Below are 18,895 nucleotides of genomic sequence, written 5' to 3'. Positions count from 1 at the left end.
TGTATTTGTAATTTGTTCAGAACCTTTGGTCATGTGATAGGAGGATACCCCCCTTCACAACCTTGCCCTTTACTCCCCACTGTCCTTCAGGAAAGAAACACCTTGGTGAAGTTGCTTGATCACTTGCCTGTTAATCACATTATTGCTTGAATTTGCCTGTTAACCACATTAATAACCGAAATCACTGTAGGCTGACAGTGAAAGGAACACCCCTGTTCCTGCCCATCCATAACTTTGACAGACTTTGGCCATGCTGGGCTGCTTAGGAAGTTTGAACATGAAGAAATGCCCTGTATCGCTGGCAAATTCCCGAAAGGCTTCCATGGGCAGAACCCACCTCTGCAGGCAGGGAAGGAAACGGCCTCTGTCAGAGCTCCTCAGCTGGATCCCTGCTGCTTTCACTCCGCAGCAGTCCAGGGGCTGGTCTTGTCCCTGGAACTGAATAAATCACAGCCAGCCATCAGGGGTGCCCGTAGGATGTTTTACACCTTGCAGGAATAGTTAACTTTTTATCTCCTGTCCTGCACAGCAGAGCTGAGCCACTCTGAGCCCAGCTTCTTCCTGCTCACACACTTTGTGAGGCAGGGGAAGCCCCTTCAGCAGGAGGTCTTTGAATGGTCACGAGCATCATTCCAGAGTCTCTTAAAACCTCTAAGCAATTTTAGTTTTTAAGGCTATTTTATTATATACATTACGTACAACTGTATGTATGAGACCATGAACCTGTAAATTTTTAAACACCTGTATTATATTGTATATACACTGTATTATATTGTTCATACAATATTTTAGCTTTTTTTTTTTCTCCTTACCAAGTTAGATTTCTGGCCTTTACATAAAGACATCAGGTAGAAATGTTTGATTTGGTTTTCAAGTCGGACCATTTAGGTAAATATTCAATCTCATTTAGATAAGCTACATTAATTAGAGAAAAATAATGCAAAATAATGTAAAATGTGATTGCAAAGACACATCAAATTATTAAAACAGTGGATAGGTTTTCCCAATCTTACCTTTTTTAAAAAAAAACACCTAGAGAGCTGTATTATTAATGCTATAGCAGTAAGTTTCAAGTGATGAAGTATGAGACAAGCAATAAAATAAAAAATAAATTTATTCCACTACTGGCAGTAATTGAAACTGTTTTCCTTGCAGTGGAACACAATTATTTAATTTTTGAGGCCTTCTCCCCACAGATCACAGATACCCGTTCATTAGGGTTGGCTTTAACCGATTTACAAAGTTGCAACATTACTCACAGGTTTTCTGCACTTATTGTAAAAGTCAGGATCAGATAGTGGGTATTGGGTATTTAATGTACTCTATAGTTTAAAATGCAATTTAAATATTTTCTTTCATGTCATGCCACATCTTGTGTATCTCCCAGTGAAAAGCTCCAACTACCCATACATTTAATCTGGACCTATGCAATTCTGACAGTTTCAGAACATTTCTGCAAACAGTGTTCTCTTGAACAATGTAGACACAGCCTACTATAAAATGCAGAATACCTTTACAGCTTGGTGGCTGAAGACTTGAAGTGTACCTGTCATTCTCAAAGCACAGAATTCTGACAGAATTATAGGCAGGAAATGCAAGAAATACATCTTAAAATGTGTTATTACATGTATAATCTTACTTTCTAGTATTCTAGCAGTACTTTTCTACATAAGAACTGATTTGGGCTGTTGGGAATTTTTTGTTTGTTTGTTTTAAATGCCACAACAACAGTCAAAGCAAAAAAAAAAACCCAACAAAATCCATATTTCAATTCTGATGTATAAATTCCACCCAGGACTCCAGGGTCCTATATTACTATGGTGGTTTTGATTAAATAATACCTTGCACATGTTTGAAAAAAAATAGCATTTTCAGATAAGACTGCTTACAAGAAACATTTAAACTATTATGGTTTTGTTCCATTTTTGCATTTTCCATTTGAAATGACACAAAATAGGTCATGACATCACAAGATGATAAACTATTTATCCTACAGTTTCTTTTAAACAACAGAAATATTCATTCCTGAAAACAATTCATATGCATGAGTTAGTGCCTTGTGTTAAAGAGAAGCATGAGATCAATTTTACCATGTTTTTTGGGCAGTTAAAAACAGGTTTTGGGTTTGGTTTGGCATTGCAGCTTTTAGTTAAACGAAATTCCTTGCTTCATACAAATACACTCACATGCGCACACAGAAACATCAACTACACTAAAAGAGATTAAAATACCTGATCTGAAGAAGGGCTGACATGGAGTCAGCACCAGGAGAAACTACTAGTATCAGTGCTTGGAGGGCCCAGGTTATGAATGATAAATTCTTCCACCATTGGTATTATCTGGAAAAAGGAAAAAAAATAATTAAAGTGTCCTATTTTCATGTAACACATGTTACTCTAAATATCTGAATATAAATTTCAAGGACAGTATTCCTGCACATAAAATAGACATCTGTACAGTCCCAGAGGAATCAATGATGTAGCATTTGTAAATCTAGGAAAAACAATGCCCTAAGAGCTGACATTGGAAGTCCTACGCAAATGTTCTTTTATCTCATTTTTGTCACCACATCTGGACAGAATTATGGGCTGATTATTTTCTGCACTTACTCCACTTGTATTTTGGAGAAGATTTAAATTTTCAAGTCTCACAATGCAACATCCTTCAGAGATGTTAAGATCTTGGCTTAGAAAGCTGCTGCATGCAGCAGTTTTAAAGACACTCATGTTTAAACTTCTACGAATTTAACTGGACTCTGTACCAAAATAAGAGACAGTTGATAAAATGACACCTTAACACTTTGATACTGTAAACCCTTACAGATATACACCTTTAAAATATTATCATCCAGCATCTGGCCATGCTCTATATTTTAAAATAGAACTGAATACTTACAACATTATAAAATAACCACCTCCTCTTTAAAGAAATGCAACAGTATTTGCAAAGACAATCCTAAGAATTAATCTCTGAATATGAAATTCAAGAAACACTGAAGGATTCAAATAGCAATGTCAATTCAACCCTTTCGGTTGCAATCAGGATAATATTTTTAAAACTTTATATGTAAAGTTTCTGTATTTGTAACTAGCTTTTAACTTGCAGTTTTTGACATTTCAGTTGTAAAATCTGCAATTACCATACGTGCTTTCAGTTAAAATATATATAGTGTGACCAAGGACACAGCCTGTGACACAAGAAGAAGAAATTCCAGCAGCTCCCTAGATTGTCCTGCCCATAAACTCACCTGTGTTAGGAAGGGACCAGGGCTCCCTTAGGCCCTCCCCTGCTCTCCAGGTGCAAAGTGTCACCAATCAGCAAAGGCCTTAAATGTGAGAGCAGGAGGGAGGCCCTGCCTCACACTGACTGCAGCTTTCATAGATGGAGACCCTGCTGCAAGAGCTTAGCTCAGCTTCCAAGCTCTTAACTGACTTTAGGGAGATGTATGAATATGAGAGCCGTTTAAAAACCTTCACCAAGTGGCCCTTCCAGGAAAACTGCAAGTGCACTCCAGAGAATGTAAGTCTGAAAATGGTTGTTTTGCTTCTGCTTTTATGTGCTATGTCTGAAAGTGAAGTCATAGTAAAGTATATTCAGGTTCAAGAGGAGTCCACTAAGCCTGAAGATGAAATGTTAGATACTCAGCTTTCCTCTGTTCCGTGCTCAGAAATACTGTACTGGGATTGACTGGTTTTTCTGTGTTCAGTCCACAGTCTGCCTACAGATTTTAATAGTTACTGTTCTTGTTCCTTTTTTTTTTTTGTTTTGTTTTCTTACTGTCATTTAAAAATTAATTTCTGGCATCACATAGTCTTTCTAATTGCAGATTTCTATTCATGACAAAGCAGCCTACATTAAACAAGTATGGATCCATCAGGAAGGATAAAATAGTGGAACGATCACTACTTCAAATTCAGAATGGATATTATTTAAATAAAAAATTCTATCTAACTTCTACTTTGGCTTATATATGACACTGCCAGCCTGAATCTCAGATGAGTCATAATGCTAGTGTTACCTGAGGTCTCTGGTTACTGAAGCAAACCTAAATTGTTGGTGTCCTGATTAGGTATGATTCTAAAGTGTCAGGAAATATGTGTAAATATGAGCAGTGTGTGTGGGACAATGCTCTAAACTTCTGAACTGTCCCCTGCAGATGGCAAAGGCTGGCTTCATCCATTGTTCAAGTGCAAATGAACCCGATGTGGCAAAATGTTTCTTTTGCTTGTTAGAACTGGTGGGCTGGGAACCAAATGATGACCCATGGTAAGCACAGATGTAACAATGCTTTTGAGAAATATCTCTCCAAACTTTTTTAGTAATTTTACAATGAGTTAATATCCTTGTCATTTTCCACTATGACGGTTCACAAAACTGGAAGCTTATCTTTCCCAGTAACTGTGAAATTGTTCAACTAAAATCTATTTTATCTTTTCTGTATGATACTATGTCTGCACAAGTACTGAAGAGACCTGCCTTTACAGATCTCTTCCTCTTCTGCAATGAAACTTCTATGGGTTTAACATTGCTCTTATTCTGGTTTACATTGCAGGGAGGAACACACCAAACGTCACACCTGTGACTTTTTATCCCTTCCCAAGCACTTTGATGAGCTGACAATGGAGGAGTACTACATGCTGGAGATGACACGGCTGAGGACCTTCATTGTAAGTGATAACCAGGTCATCTGAAATTCAAAGCTAGAATATAAGCAACAACTTCTCTCACTAAGATTTCCAAGCATCAGCCAGGAATGATTGTCGGAGGCTAGAACATTACTTATTCTGAAGTAATAATTCATGTGTGTTATTGGCTAAGAAATCTGCACCTAAGCATTTCTCAGTGTAATTTGTTGTCTGGCTTTTGAAGTTTCCTTTAGAAGTGTTTTTCCAACAACTCATTACAGCAGAAAAAAAAAAAAATATATAGGGTGGGGTGCAATAACCAATGCACAAAACTCAACAATGAGCAGCTCTACCATTCTCAGGAGGGATGAACAACACAAGTGAAGGGACAAAATTTGACCAGATTATTGCTTCACATGTCCAGTTTAACATAGAAATCTGCCTAATTAAATTTCAAAGCTCATTTCAAATATTGTACTTCTCCCCACTTCTGGGGTTTCATGCCATAGTGTTGATATGTAACAGAAGCACACAGCTGAGCTACTCAGTTGATCAAAATCAGCTGCTATATGCACCCTAATCCTATGAATAGTAAGAATCAAGTGAACCAATTTCACTGACTAGGAACAGTAAAAGGTTCTGCATATTACTTGTTGGTGGGTTTGCACAAATAAGATCTCTGCCCTGCTAATGTTCTGTATTAAATATATACCTGGTGGATGTTAAGGTTAAGAATTTAAGGTCACTGTGCAACAGATTAAAGTACAAAAAATAGGATCATGTGGCACAGTGATATCTTAGAAGATGGACTAAGAGTGAGAAATTGGTGTTACCTAACTTGAATTGTGAATGATTTAGAGCAATGTTTCAAGGTACAAAAGAGGTCTTGGCCATAATATGACTGTATTTCTAAGGAGTGTATAAAAAATTTGAAGCAGCAGCTTCAGGTGGGGACACTTAGCCCCAAGGCTAGTCACCAATAGCTGGGAGGGCTGTGCACTAGGCTGACCAGGGTACGATTGCTATCATGAAGCACTGATACCTGAATGCAGCCTGAGGAGGGGGGCTTGGAATTTGGCTGAACTGCAGCTTCAGCTCAGCTGAAAGGCTCAATCTCTTGCTTTGATTCAAGTGCAAAGTTGGCAGCCGCACAATAAATTCTTTCCAAGAAGAAGTCGCGGCGACGAGGCAGAGGCTGGTGAATTACTTTGGCTCCAGACCCTCGCTGCCGGCAGCGCTGCCTCCCGGGGATGAGCCTTCAGCCCAGCAGCCAGGAGGCACAGCCACCGGGCAGGAGGAGCCCGGGGCAAGTGAGCTGTGACGTCTGACTCTGCAAGTCTCTTCCTTTGCTGCAAACAGTCCTCTCTGTCTGAGTGCCAATCCAAAGCTGAACAGGTGCGTGAGGAATTGTATGTGGAGAACTACTGGATCAGAGCTCTCACAGTGTGCTTTCTTGGTATTGCTGTAGAGCAGTTCCACTACCCTGCTAGTGTATGAAAAATGTCTAAGCAAATACTTCTATTCTGATTTTTAGCAAGCTGACTTTTTTTTGAATAAAGATTCACAACTGTGAGTACTTCTGTGATCTGTGTTAAAACTTTATACCTAGACTCAAATCGGAACAGTTCTGCTTCAAAACACTTTCCAGGGAACTAAATGGATCTGTGTGTCTGCAACAATTGCTTAGGCACCTGCATTATCTACACTCCTGCTTACCACTAAGCTGTCTTTCCAGATCAGGCAAAATTGACCCAGACAATGACATCAGCAAAAATAGCAGGTGTACTAAATAAGGGTAGACACAAGGTGTGTAAGACAGTCTCAAGGAAGAGCTCTGGGGATTTGGTGTGCCACTGAAACAACAAAAGCTAAAGTCCTACTATTCTGTTTTTAGAAGATTTTCATTACAATTTCAAACTTGCTAGAGTTCTTTTAAAATGTTGTTAATTCAAATTCCTATTTTTCTTTAAGAGAGATTGTTATAGAATAAAAATGCATGCAACTATGTTTGATTTTTTAAGATGCAAGTAGCCTTTCTCAGTAAGGTGAAAGTTTTGTACACTACTTTGTCAACTCTCAGGCAGTGAATGAACAGCAGATTTTGAAACTCCCCTGACTTGTCTTTCCACTCTGCAAGAAAATTCTTATGCTGGGGAGCCTAGAAACATGTATTTCAACATTTTCAAAGCATTTATGAATTCCCTACCTTGAGACTGAATTATCCCTTACCTTGATACATCAATCCATGAAGTATTTTTTCTTAAGTTATAGAAATGAGGCTAACATGTTTAAAGAAGCTTTTAAAAAAAAAAAAACATTTAAATACATGTTACTCTAAGAAGCTTCTTGTACAGCACAGGATTACTATCTTTGAAAGATTTGGAGTAATTTTTAAGTTCTTCTCTAGAAAAGGAAGAAATTATGCAAGGGGGAAAGTGAGCATCCATTTTAGCTCCCTCTTTGTTAGAGCTCTACTCTTGTGCCAGTCTTTAAGGTTACAATGATAAGACATCATCAGTGATAGTCACACTACACTATTACTAAGTTAGGCTGCAGCTGAATGCAGAAAATGATGGCAGAAAAACAAGAATGAGAAAATGAATGTCAAGCAAAGCACCAGAGAGCTTGGTTTGTAAATGGCCTATGCCGAACCCAGCTGTCATGTTGTTATTGCAGCTTCCAGAGTGGGGGCAGCTATAACCCCAGTATGCATAATGAAGTAGTTCCCCCATCAGTCTCTTTTCCCAGTGTCATCATTTCTCTGTTTATTTTCTAGGTGACTATTTCCCAAAGCACTCAAGTCCTCTACTTGCTATATCTTTTTTTTGTAAATGCCCAAAAAAAGCCTAATATTCATTAGTTGCCCATTTCCCGCAATCTGGTCAAGTGAAGGAGCTAGAACTGTTTAGTTCCTTTAATGTCTTTCATTGTATTCTTTTATGAGCATTTCCAACCAAAAGTCCGTTCTTTCTCACTCTGCATACTTCAGGCTATTTCTTTAATTAAAAAGTATTTCTAAATCCTTGACCTTTACAATGAAAAAAATACACAATCGATCTTTTTCTTTAAAGGGTCTAAGAAGTCCTGTGTCATTTGACTGAATATTGGTGATAGATTTTCATAATTTAAATTAACAGTACAAAAAGAGAACTGGCAAAAGTGTTACCTGGACATGAAAGTGGTTATGGTCAGATATGGAGAGTAAGATAGAAGGATAATTTTCTGTTTGTCTGAATACCTTGAACACCTCAGCCAAAATTAGGTGAAGTCCATTCAGGTGGTTTGAAATGCAGTGTAAGAATTTGCAGAAAATAATTCAAATTCTTTTTTCAAGTAGAAACAAAGATGTGGAAAAATCTCTATAGCTTTTTCCCAATTACCTAGGTTACCAAGCCCTTGGCAGAGAGCTACTCAGAGGATCATTTCTGTATTTCAGGCATGGTGATCATTCTGAGACCTAACTGTGACCTATTATCATTAAAAAGTGGAAATCTTTTGACAGAAGATCAAGAATGAGAGCAAGATATGTTGTTTGATCTGTTCTTCCTTTTCAGTCTTGTGTTTCAATCTATTTCTGTTTTCTTTCATTCAGTTAACAAGAAATAGATAGTTTTTAATATTATCACTGTTATAATTACTGAGTTATTATTAGCATTAAGTCCTTTCAAAGTTATGGTTCCTCATCAGTAAAATAAGATGTACCTACAATTTATGCACAAAATACTGACATAAAGATGACTGTGGGACAAGATGTAAACTTTTTTCAAGTCACAAAAGTAACATGGTTTGCATGAGAAAATAGTGTGACTAGTGAAGGCAGTCCAAGCCAAACAGGGCTATGTGAATTATTAATTCACAGAGAATTTTCTGTGGGGCTGCCTACCTCTGCCTTTGCTGGTCTTGTGGCTTTCTTCAGCTGCTGCTGGACTATGCTGAGAGCTTCTTGCCTTCACTGGATAAAATCATCACAAGGGGCTTACACCAAACATTCCCTGGGGATGACTGGTGTAATGCACAATGGCAGCTGGGATTCAGGTTCTGTATCTTCATATTTCTGCTGACGGAAAGGTTTGGAATCAAAGTGAGGTAATTTTATTTATTCCATGCTCCAATTTAGGCACACAGGGATACAGGGGATTGTTTGAGATATAAAATAGTAAGATTTAAAGTCAAAGAGTTAGATTTATAGAACACAGACTGACTTGGTGGTAAAGGTTATCTCAAAGGTACATTCAAATATGATCCCAAAATATTAAGCTCTGCCTAAAATGATTACTAGCAATATCTATAACAGTTCTGCTAAACTTAGACTGCCTAGGCCTTTCCATGTCCCTAACAGGTAAAAAAGCCCAATGTAGCTTTTGCGTGTGAGATGACTACTGTAGTAAGTCTTGTAAATATTTTTTTAAAAAAAGGTAAGCAACTAGCATCAGGAGATTCAGACTGGGAAAGGTGATGAAAGTAATTAATTAAATAAATCCCCAACTGGATGAAAGAATGTCAGAATGTCAGAATAGCAAGGTGAAGTATTACACATGATAATGCCAACACTTGTGGTACCAGTCACCCAGCAGAGTAAAAAAAAAGGCAGGGGAGTAGGAATAAACAAATCCCAGGAATTCTTCCCAGGTTTTAGCCAAGGAATCACTTTACAATTAAAACAGAGTTGCACATTTATTTTCAAAATTCTCACCTTAACTGATTTTCCAGCATGATAATGTGTAGAAATATTATTATTCTAATATTAAAAAAAAAGAAATGGCAAGTTTCATAAAACAATTAAATATAAAAATTTAACGGATTATTATATTGTGCTAAGAAGTAGCTTAGTTTAGTTTTAAGTATAACTTGGAGTGAGGGCTTCAATAGTACTCACTTGATTCAAAACAAGGGGGTAAAAAACATATCTAGTTCCCTTGAGAACTCTGGATAGTCACAACTCTCATTTTTTAGCGAATTGTGCCCCCTCCAGGTCTTTCTGTAATTTACACTTTCATTAGTCATCCTTCCAGAATTGCCAAACTGAATGCACTTTTCCATTGTTGTAATAAACTGCGGGTCTCTGAGTCTGATTATATGCAAGCCATTGGCTTTTTCCATGTTCCTTATTCATTTGTTTGTTTGATAGCTCCCTAAGGAGCCATCATCAGAGGCCATCTTCTTGCATTACTAAAGGGAAAAATACAAACTTTCAAAACTTAAATATAAGCTCTTCAAATGTTTACCTCAAAGTGCTTCATAAGGCAATGTATTCCCTTAAAAGCACATCAGTATGAAATCATAACAAGCACATACTCAGTGCAATTCTTGATGAATTTAAGAGGAGATAGATGAATCCTAAGGTTCTTTGTTTACAAAAAACCAATTTTCCTCCTTGAGAGAATCAATTTAGAATAAGAGTTCTTACTAGAAAGTTTAATCACATTTAGTTTTATATTTAATTCAAAATAATATCCCTCTGAAATTTTGAATAGTTTTAATACAGTTCCATGCATAAGTGAGTATTTTCAAGTAAAAACAAAGGGAATTTTCCACTAATAATAATTAGTGGGAAATTTAGTAGGAATAATTAGTGGGAATTTTCCACTAATAATTTTACACTTTCTTCTTGTGGAAGAAAGCCTAAATTTAGGAGAGGAAGTTTTGGTGGAGAAATGTACCATGAATGGCAGTAACATTCTCTGTTATGGATCAGAGACTGTCCTTGGGAGTGACCCATCACCAGCTGAAGGAGGATGCCTTTCCTTCCTCCTTTTAGAAAGGTTCAGGAAAACACCTGAAAGGGACACTGTCCAGCCTACCCACAAGAGAAGAAAGCTTTCACTGGTAAAATGCATTGAGAGGTTCAGGAAATACATTTGTAACCCACCAGCATAGCATGACTTTAACAAAGTTAAAGTGTAAACTTTGCAAAGTTACAAGGATTTTGAGTAACACCATAAGCCTGGAGAAGTAATAGGGATTGGAAACCTGAACATCTGTCAAGTGAGGCAGTAGCATCAGCAGGGATAGAAAGAGAATCTACAGCACACAGCAGTGTTCAGCAGTGGGTCAAAAATGTACTGGAAGAACTGCTGAGCTGCCAGATTCCTACGTGGCTCAGTCACCTCTCCTTGCCCAAAGAGAGACCCAAGGGAGATGGAGCCAGGTTACATTTTCAACATAAGCTGCTACCAGCAATTGCAGACTGTAAGCTGAACACAGGAAACCTGCATGTTAAGCACAGTCTAGAAACAGGAATTTAGCATTTGGGTAAAACTCAGCTAAAACCTGCCTTATTTCTTTCCCTACTTCAATGTTTCAGTCACATTATTTTCAGCATATCCCACTTACTACTTGGATAATTAAAGAATAGTTCTCTAATATCAGTCCAACACACACAGCTTTCATCATTTATAAAATCCTTCCTCGTTGATGGGAATCCATAAGCAGTCACTGGATATGTTTGCAAATTATCCTTGATTGCTTGCTAATTCTGCTTTTGAAAAAATTTGTTGTTACAAAAAGTTGAGTTGCATTTTACATTGTTCCTGTAGTCCTAATATCCAGCCATAAACTCATAACTACAGACATAATATGCACCATCAATTTGAGGTAGATTCTATCTCATCTTTCAAAATTAAAAGCTATAATTATTTAGTTTTAAAATGCTAATCATCTTTCCATTAGTTCAAAAAGAATTTTGATCAAAGCGGTGTAAAAGTGAAATGGAGGATGAACAGTGCAAGTGTTGAATTCATTAACATTTGTCGACTGTTTAGCCTGAGTGATTGAATTATTAATACAGTAATTACTTGAAAAAAAATTACATATACAATCTGAATGCCAGCATACATCCTTCTCATTTCAACAAGTAGTTTTGCTTCCAGAAGTACAATCAATGCCCTATATCTGCAGTATTTCTAGTGCCAAAGTAAGTGCATTGAAGGAAAAGGGGAAATAGGGATAATATCCAAATTCTATCTTCAAATGACAGACTGATTTGCTTGTCTTTAATTTTTAGCAATTTTCATTAACCTGGACCTGATTTTCAAAATAAGTAGACATTAAGTTCTTCAGCTGAATTCAGTGGCAGGTTTTGGTGTTCAAAAACATTCAAAGTCAGGGCAGTCTTGACACCCAAAAGTTCTTACAGATAAAAATTATCTGCCATGTTAACATTTTTCTGTATTCTGAATTTCTGTTTATTTCACTAAGAGTTATAGGCACAAATCACAGAATCATAGAATGGCCTGGACTGGAAAGGACCTTAAAGATCACACAGTTCCAGCCCCCTGCCATGGCCCCCACATTGCTCAGGGCCCCATCCAACCTGGCATTGGACACTTCCAGGGATGGAACAATAGCACAATATCTGTTGTGATTGACCATCTGTTCTTCTGGAACTGCTGTTGCTTTAAAGAAGAAAATTAACCAAAGGAATCCATGTTTTACAAAGTACCCTGCAGTAGAAGAAAAACGAATATTCCACAGGAGTAGAATAAACTCAAAAGCCTACAACAACACAGTTTTAGTTCCACTTATTAATTTTACTAAAACATAATTTAAAATATATTTCTATTAGAAGAAAAATTAATGAAACTTAGATTATTAAAAGAACAGAAGAACAAAAATCACTGTACATATCACTTGTCTGTAACTGGATGTAAAGGCTGCTAGCTAAGCTACAATTCCTGATGGAACAGGAGTATTCCAGTCAAGTTGATGTCCTGCATTCCCAGCTCCAAAGCAGTTTCATGCCAGCAAGTTTTCTCACTCTCAAGGCCACCATTAAATTGTTCTGCTCACTGCAGTTCTTTGCTGCATAAGTCAACATCACAATAGGAAAAAAATTGCTGATTATATTACAAGATCATTTTAGAGATATTTTACAAACATTTAAAACATTCACAGATTATTTTCCTATACAGATTTTTTTCTTAAGTAACTTCAACAGATAGAAAGAAAGCACCTTATTCTAATGGAAATTTTTAAAGAACAAAAACTACTATTAGGACCAGCACACCAAAGTCTGTTCAGTTACATTTTTATCCAAATAAAGGAAAAAGACCAGTATAAAACATGCAAATTGAAAATGCTCTGTGTGAGATACAGGAAGTTATCTACCAGAGAAACAAAACACCCTTAAGAGATCACTGCTTCATAAAAGCAGGTATGTTCTTTTCTGCAAAAAAAGCTCCTTACAAATCCATAATCAACATTTATGTTGTCAGTCTCTAACTAAGCCATCTTTCCAAGCATGTTTATATTCTATCAAAAAATAGGCTTTAACAGGAATTCAGCCCATCTCTTTGAGAATGCTTCACTATCTAGTACAGCCACATTTCAGACATGGGATAGGAGGAAGGTGATGCAACTCTTGCTGCAGTTACCATCCTCTCTCTCCTGGTAACCATAGCAGCTGGGTTACACCACAAGAAAAAACTGCTTGTGTAGTTTAGCCCTCCCCTCCTCTTCCAAACCATACCAGAGTGCACAAGAAATACACAAAGAACTGACTCTAACTACAGACAAGAACTTAAGAGTCTGTTTCAAATTCCTTTTCTATTTTTCCAAAAGAAGCTCAAGATGATATACCAAAACTCAAAAAATCATCTTCCAAATGTTGCCTATTTTTTGCCCATATAATCAGCAACAGGATTTACCCAAAACAGTCTCAAAACTCCATTAGCACAGAAGGCAGAAATAAACTTTAAAACTTTAAATGTACTAACTTTCAAGTTAAGACATGAATCTGAACTCTTGGTAAAATCATTGAAAGTTTATTTCCTCACAAGAAAGCAGATATGAGTGAGGATGTATGAAAGGTATATCACCTTGTAAATTAATAACATCTACATTTTCTATTACTTTAAAGCATTTATTTCCAATTATTTATACACTTCTAACTTTAAACCCATTCCACAAAATTAGAAAGATTGTTATCTGAAAGCACAGCTTGCTCCATATAATGACAGTTAAAAGGGAACCACCATGTGATAAAGAAACAAATTTTAAATAACTTCTCTGGGTATCAGCAGAACAATAGTTCATCTTTTGCATCACACACCTGATTTTCCAAGTCAGCTTTCACTTGTTTCTTGGATTCCAGTGTCTGCTGGAGCACTGCAAATTTATCTTGAACTTCCCTCAGGTTTGCTTGTTTCTTTCTTAGACCATCCACAGAAATTTTTTACTTTCCTTGAGCTCAACTCAGCTTTAGCTTTTTGGGTGCAATGTTTGTCTGACTGTAAATACGGACAAAAAGTAAGTTAAACATCTGAAAGATACACCCTTCACTCAAGGGTCTTTTTTTTTTTTTTAATAAAAAGATTAAGAGAAACCTCAGCAACTATGTAGTTCATACAATATTCCATTTTATAACTGCTTATCTGAAAACAATTCGATTTTACATAATCACTTGTTTCTGTGCTGATACTAATTTATACAGTTTCTACACTTTTTTACTGGAATAACAGTGATTGAAAGCAAAGAAGGTTTATACTTCCAATCTGTGTCCCATTTTATCACAATTTCAAATCCATTATGGATTTGTGCCAGAAACAATTATATGTATTAGGTAACACTAAACACACACATCCAGCCAACTATGTACACAAAACAAAAGAAAATATTAACAGCTTTTCACAACCAAGGATCTGTTTTCCCATTTTGAGGATTTCACTCTTCTATACTGATATTTTCATGAGGAGTATATCGGATGTAACATGTACTGAAAACACGTTCATCATCATTTCAAAAACAAGTAAGGTAAAATGTCCCTAGGACCAGTTGAAGCAGAAATTGACAAATATTAGCCTCAATTATTGAATCCCCTCTCATATTGCTGTAAGTTGCAGCTCTTTAAAGTCCACCTTTTAAAATAATTTTCTAACAGTAGGCTGTTAGAAATATTATATATTAGTCGCTGTTCCAAATTGGAGAAGTCCCCCAAGCATGCAGTTAGCAGTCTTTCAGCTGAGTAACAAAATACCTTCTCAGATAAAGGCATCCCAAGTAAGAAGCCTGCCATGACTCAGCTTTCCAGGGCCACAATGACCTCAGTGCCCAGAGCATATTTACTGCTCGATTGTCAGCCCCACATGCTCCAAATTAGAAACAGCATGCAAAAAAAAGCACACTTCTTCAATGCATCAAAGGCCATGCACACCAAAAAATATCCTGTGGGCTGGATGGGACTACCAGAAACCTCCCAAGGACATTTTAAGAATGTCCCAATTTTGTGCAACACTCTAAGAGGATGTTAACTTTGCTGCTATCTGAAGAGAATGTTGCTTCCATGCTTTCTTAGAAAGATTCACAGCTGAAAATCAGGCTCTACACCTTATCAGGTACCTTACACTAATTGATCTGTATTATTGGCTTTTTGCAGAAGTATCCCACCAGTAATTTCACCTCTCTTTTGGTGTTAAATTACACTGGTAGACCAATCACTTTAATGAAATTTAACTATTTTTTAAAATACATACTTGCATATCATAAAACTCCATGATAATTACTCATTTAAAGGAAAAAAAAAAAAAAAACAACAAACTTTTTTTTGACTCAGTGCTGTCTCAGTGCATGGGTGTCCTTTCAATGCAACCCAGATAAAGAAAAAATTACAAATCAATAGATAATAAAGTATCAAACCAAACCACTGGTTTTTAAACTAAACATTACCTAAAATTAGATCCTACTAACAGTATTGCAGAGTAAAAATGTCTTGTCTAGCTATTGAGGAAGTTAATGGACTTTTTAAAAGGTAAACAGAAGCAATCACAACCATAATTGTAGTTACAGTTAATGCATGACCCCTACTTTTTTATTGCATTAGTTTATGTTTCACATAAAATATCTTTTGTATTACAAGCGATCTTGTCCTGATTTTTGTAAAATATTGTATCCTCCCACTATCCAGTAAAAGCATTCATATTTTTCCAGTAAGTACTGCCAAATACTATTTCATTTGTGCATTATAAGTCAATTAAAATCTTTAACTGAAATTGTCATGCCTATAGCATTCTTTATCCTGCAGAATCACAAAACCAAAATACAGTTTTTGAGTGAACAAATTCAGTCTGTAACATTCCCTGCAAATTCAGCAAATGTACTGAGACTCAGCAGAGATGAAGCAAGTCATTTTAATTAAAAACTGTTTACGTCTGGCTACTGGCCATTCTAGTTAGCAATCCATAAAATGATTGTTCCAGGTATTCTCTTATCAGCAGAAATTCTCACTGTAGTGTAACCATTCCCTATGTGAGCAAGCAAGCAGAAATTGAAAAACTGTGAACAGAAATTACCTTCTAATAGGATTGAGAGGTATCACTCACCTCGCAGCAGCACCTAAGCTGACTTAACCATTCAAAGTCACTCTCATCTTTGCCTTTTTTGCTTACTAGAGATGCAAGAACATCCTCAGCATGAACATCAAGCTCAACAAGTGCTCCCAGAGTCACTCGATTCTGCTTAGACAGCTTTCCTCACGCCAAGGTGGCAGTGTCCTCAGTCTGTCTATTATCCTGTCCCAGAAAGTCCTCTGGTGCCTGCAAAAAATTTTAAGTTAAGAAGTTGAATGTCTGGTCTTAGGTGTGATTATGTTTTCTTGTATTTCTTATTTTTCACTATATTAATTTTATTTCTCTGTATTAAATGGTTCCTGTTCACTATGATACCAGTACAATGTATCCTTCATTTATTTTTTTCTTTTACAAACCCAAACGTAAAACATCAATGGCCACATATCTGCAACCAAAACAGCACACACAGCACACAGCTTAATTCCTGCAACACAGAAAATACCCATGTCCTTTTACTGTTTCCACTTTATTCGTTCCCATACTACCTAAGAATATATAGTTAATTAAAACATCTGAACAATTTACCTAAAAGACCATTTAATGTTAGGTTAAAAAAGGGTTTATCCTTAGCAATAATTCTTGTGTACTACCCCCTGCAAGATGTTTCCCACTGTCTTTACTGAAGATCAGTTTAAAGATGTAAAACTTTACTTACAGTCTCTGTAACATATAAACTAATGAGGATAAACAAGAATTCTCTCTTCAACAGCGAATCCACCTCCAGTATATAAAAAGTTATTATTTATACCTTCCCAGCAATAGCAAACATTAAGGAAATTGAGTAGAGTAACCAGGCACAACCTTAACACAACAGTTTTCCATTATTAAAAAAAACAAAACCAACACCTTTAAGATTTTTTTCCTCACAGATTCCTTGTCCTGTTCTTTGCACTGTAGGGATGTTTCTCTGGGACTGAACTAACATTTTGGTTTTCATTTCTGTTTTTGTATGCCTGCACGGCAGCCACTGCACACTATCAAGTCTGTGTATGGGGACCCAAACCCAGCTCCTCTCCTTATAGCAAAGGTTACATTAATTAACAAGATCTCTATTAAATACTTCCATACAAACTAAGGTCTTTAGCCTTTGAGAAAAAAATCAAGAAGTTCCTAATTCAATAAAAAAATAACTGGGGGAAAACCAGATGCTTTTTTTCTAAGTATATATTAAGTCCCTTGAGAATTACTTCCAGAAATTCATTGCACTTCCTCAGTTTTTCCAGTGTCTTGTCTGCTGTTCCTACCCTCAGCAGATGCCTGTTCTGGAAAAGAAATTATTCCAGATAAAAATATTATTGTCTTTCCAAGTGAATCACCACACAGCACTGCAGGAAGTCTTAATCAAAATTAATCTCTATATCACATTCTGCTTTACTCAACCATTGTCAGGTTCACAATTTGCTGTCCTTGCTCATTGCCAGAGTTCACCAGAAAAGTGGTTAGGCACCTTGTATGAAGTATTTCTGAAAAGAATTTCTAAACAGGGTCAATTGATCAAGGAGCACAACTCCCATCATTCTGTTGGAGAAACATCAATTTACACTGGCTATTCAACTGCATTGTGCAATTAAGCAACATGAACAATTCATACATTTTGATGGATTTTTAGTGTACTTTTATTACAACAAAGTGACACTTTTTAACCAGTAATCAACTAGGAGAATTCAATGCAAAGAATAATCCTTCTTTCCATATAAAATATATAAATATATACACGAGATATAAGTATTAATACAGCAGTTGTACACAGGCAACACTGACTTCAGTACTAACACTAACAAGTAATGTGATCTAAGAAAGGTATTCCCTGACCCTGAGACATTTCCTAACTAAATACATGTTTAAAGAATTTTGTTATCAAAACAAAGTTCTACTTGTTTTAAGAAGACAATAAATTGTATTTTTTTTTCTTTTTACAATAGCACCTGAATTAGGCCTGTCAAGACACATTGCTGAACAAACACTGGGGTTCCTGTATTTGTACACTGTACAGATGATAATATGTACATTAAGATATGGAGTGCTTGCCAAATTCTTTCTAGTGCTTTCCAAATTAATTCCTCAAATTAAATTCACATAAATTATTAGAAAAGCTACCGCATAAAATGAAAGTTATCTCAGTTAATACAAATGCAAAAAAGGTTTTGAAAATACCTTTAAAGAAATACAGTTGTCTGAATGTTGGGTTCTGACATTTAATTTGCCTTATGACCCATTTATAGCCTAATCATCACTACAGTTTTTAATCTTGCTCATCAAGTATGGGGTTAGGGAGCAAAGACACACTGAAATGTAAGAAATTATGCAAATTTACAATGAAGAAATCAAACAAGTGTTTCTATGCAGTTCCAGTATGGGCTTGAATTTAAACCATGACTGAATTTATTCTAGTTCAGTTCCATGCCAGGACATTGTGAACTGATCCAGTCCCCTCACGTTGCAATACAAAATGTTCTATCGGGGCCAAGTCCTGGCAATGGGGGCTGATTAACACCAATGCCCTGCTCTACTTCCAAAGCCTGGGAGCACAGGTTCTGCCAAAGCATCTCCTCTCACACCCAAACCAGTGTGCATTCCCCAGAAGCAGAGTGGTGCTGGGATGGCCAGAGCAGAGATGGAAACAGGTAACCAGAACTGCCAGCTGACCCCAAGGTCCCTCTGCTGTGCCTGGTGCCTGCCCCTGAAGGGACACAGCCAGGAACACACATCCAGGATGAAAACAAAACACACAACTGTATCCATCATGAGCAACTCCACAGAGAGCTACAGGGAAAATTTCAGCCTCATCAATCTACTGAGGGCTCGCAAGAACTGCTGACAGTGACAACTACAGAGGACATCAGAACAAAGATGTGCCCAAACTGCTCCCAGCAGGAGCAGTTTTCAGAGGCCATCCCAAAAGGAGAGCCACCTTGTCAGGGAAGGCCC

General features: G+C 36.8%; 1 protein-coding gene and 1 non-coding gene across 7 annotated transcripts in view; one reads left to right on the top strand and one right to left on the bottom strand.

The window, feature by feature from the left end:
- Nucleotides 1–18,895, bottom strand: part of LOC115496005 (uncharacterized) — a 51,887-nt gene that overhangs the window by 20,698 nt on the left and 12,294 nt on the right. For 4 of the 6 annotated variants that reach the window (XR_012057033.1, XR_012057032.1, XR_012057030.1 and 1 more), the window contains exons 2-6: nt 15,941–16,153; nt 13,675–13,852; nt 8,509–8,679; nt 2,232–2,339; nt 338–438 (exon numbers count right to left, since the gene is read on the bottom strand). This is a non-coding gene — a transcript (uncharacterized protein). Of the gene's footprint in view, nt 1–337; nt 439–2,231; nt 2,340–8,508; nt 8,683–13,674; nt 13,853–15,940; nt 16,154–18,895 lie in introns of all 6 variants that reach the window. The other 2 variants (XR_012057029.1, XR_012057031.1) reach the window with 2 other exon arrangements.
- LOC100229685 (baculoviral IAP repeat-containing protein 5.1) lies at nt 2,335–6,201 on the top strand. Its single transcript, XM_030277815.3, has 4 exons — nt 2,335–3,519; nt 4,157–4,266; nt 4,553–4,667; nt 5,758–6,201. The coding sequence occupies exons 1-4, from the start codon at nt 3,382–3,384 to the stop codon at nt 5,944–5,946; spliced, it is 552 nt and encodes a 183-aa protein (XP_030133675.3). The 5' UTR covers nt 2,335–3,381; the 3' UTR covers nt 5,947–6,201.

The sequence above is a fragment of the Taeniopygia guttata genome, chromosome 7 (assembly GCF_048771995.1).
Source record: "Taeniopygia guttata chromosome 7, bTaeGut7.mat, whole genome shotgun sequence".
NCBI classification, from domain to species: Eukaryota; Metazoa; Chordata; class Aves; order Passeriformes; family Estrildidae; genus Taeniopygia; species Taeniopygia guttata.
Note: the sequence above shows the minus strand (reverse complement) of the source record. Positions and strands in the feature narration are given on the sequence as shown.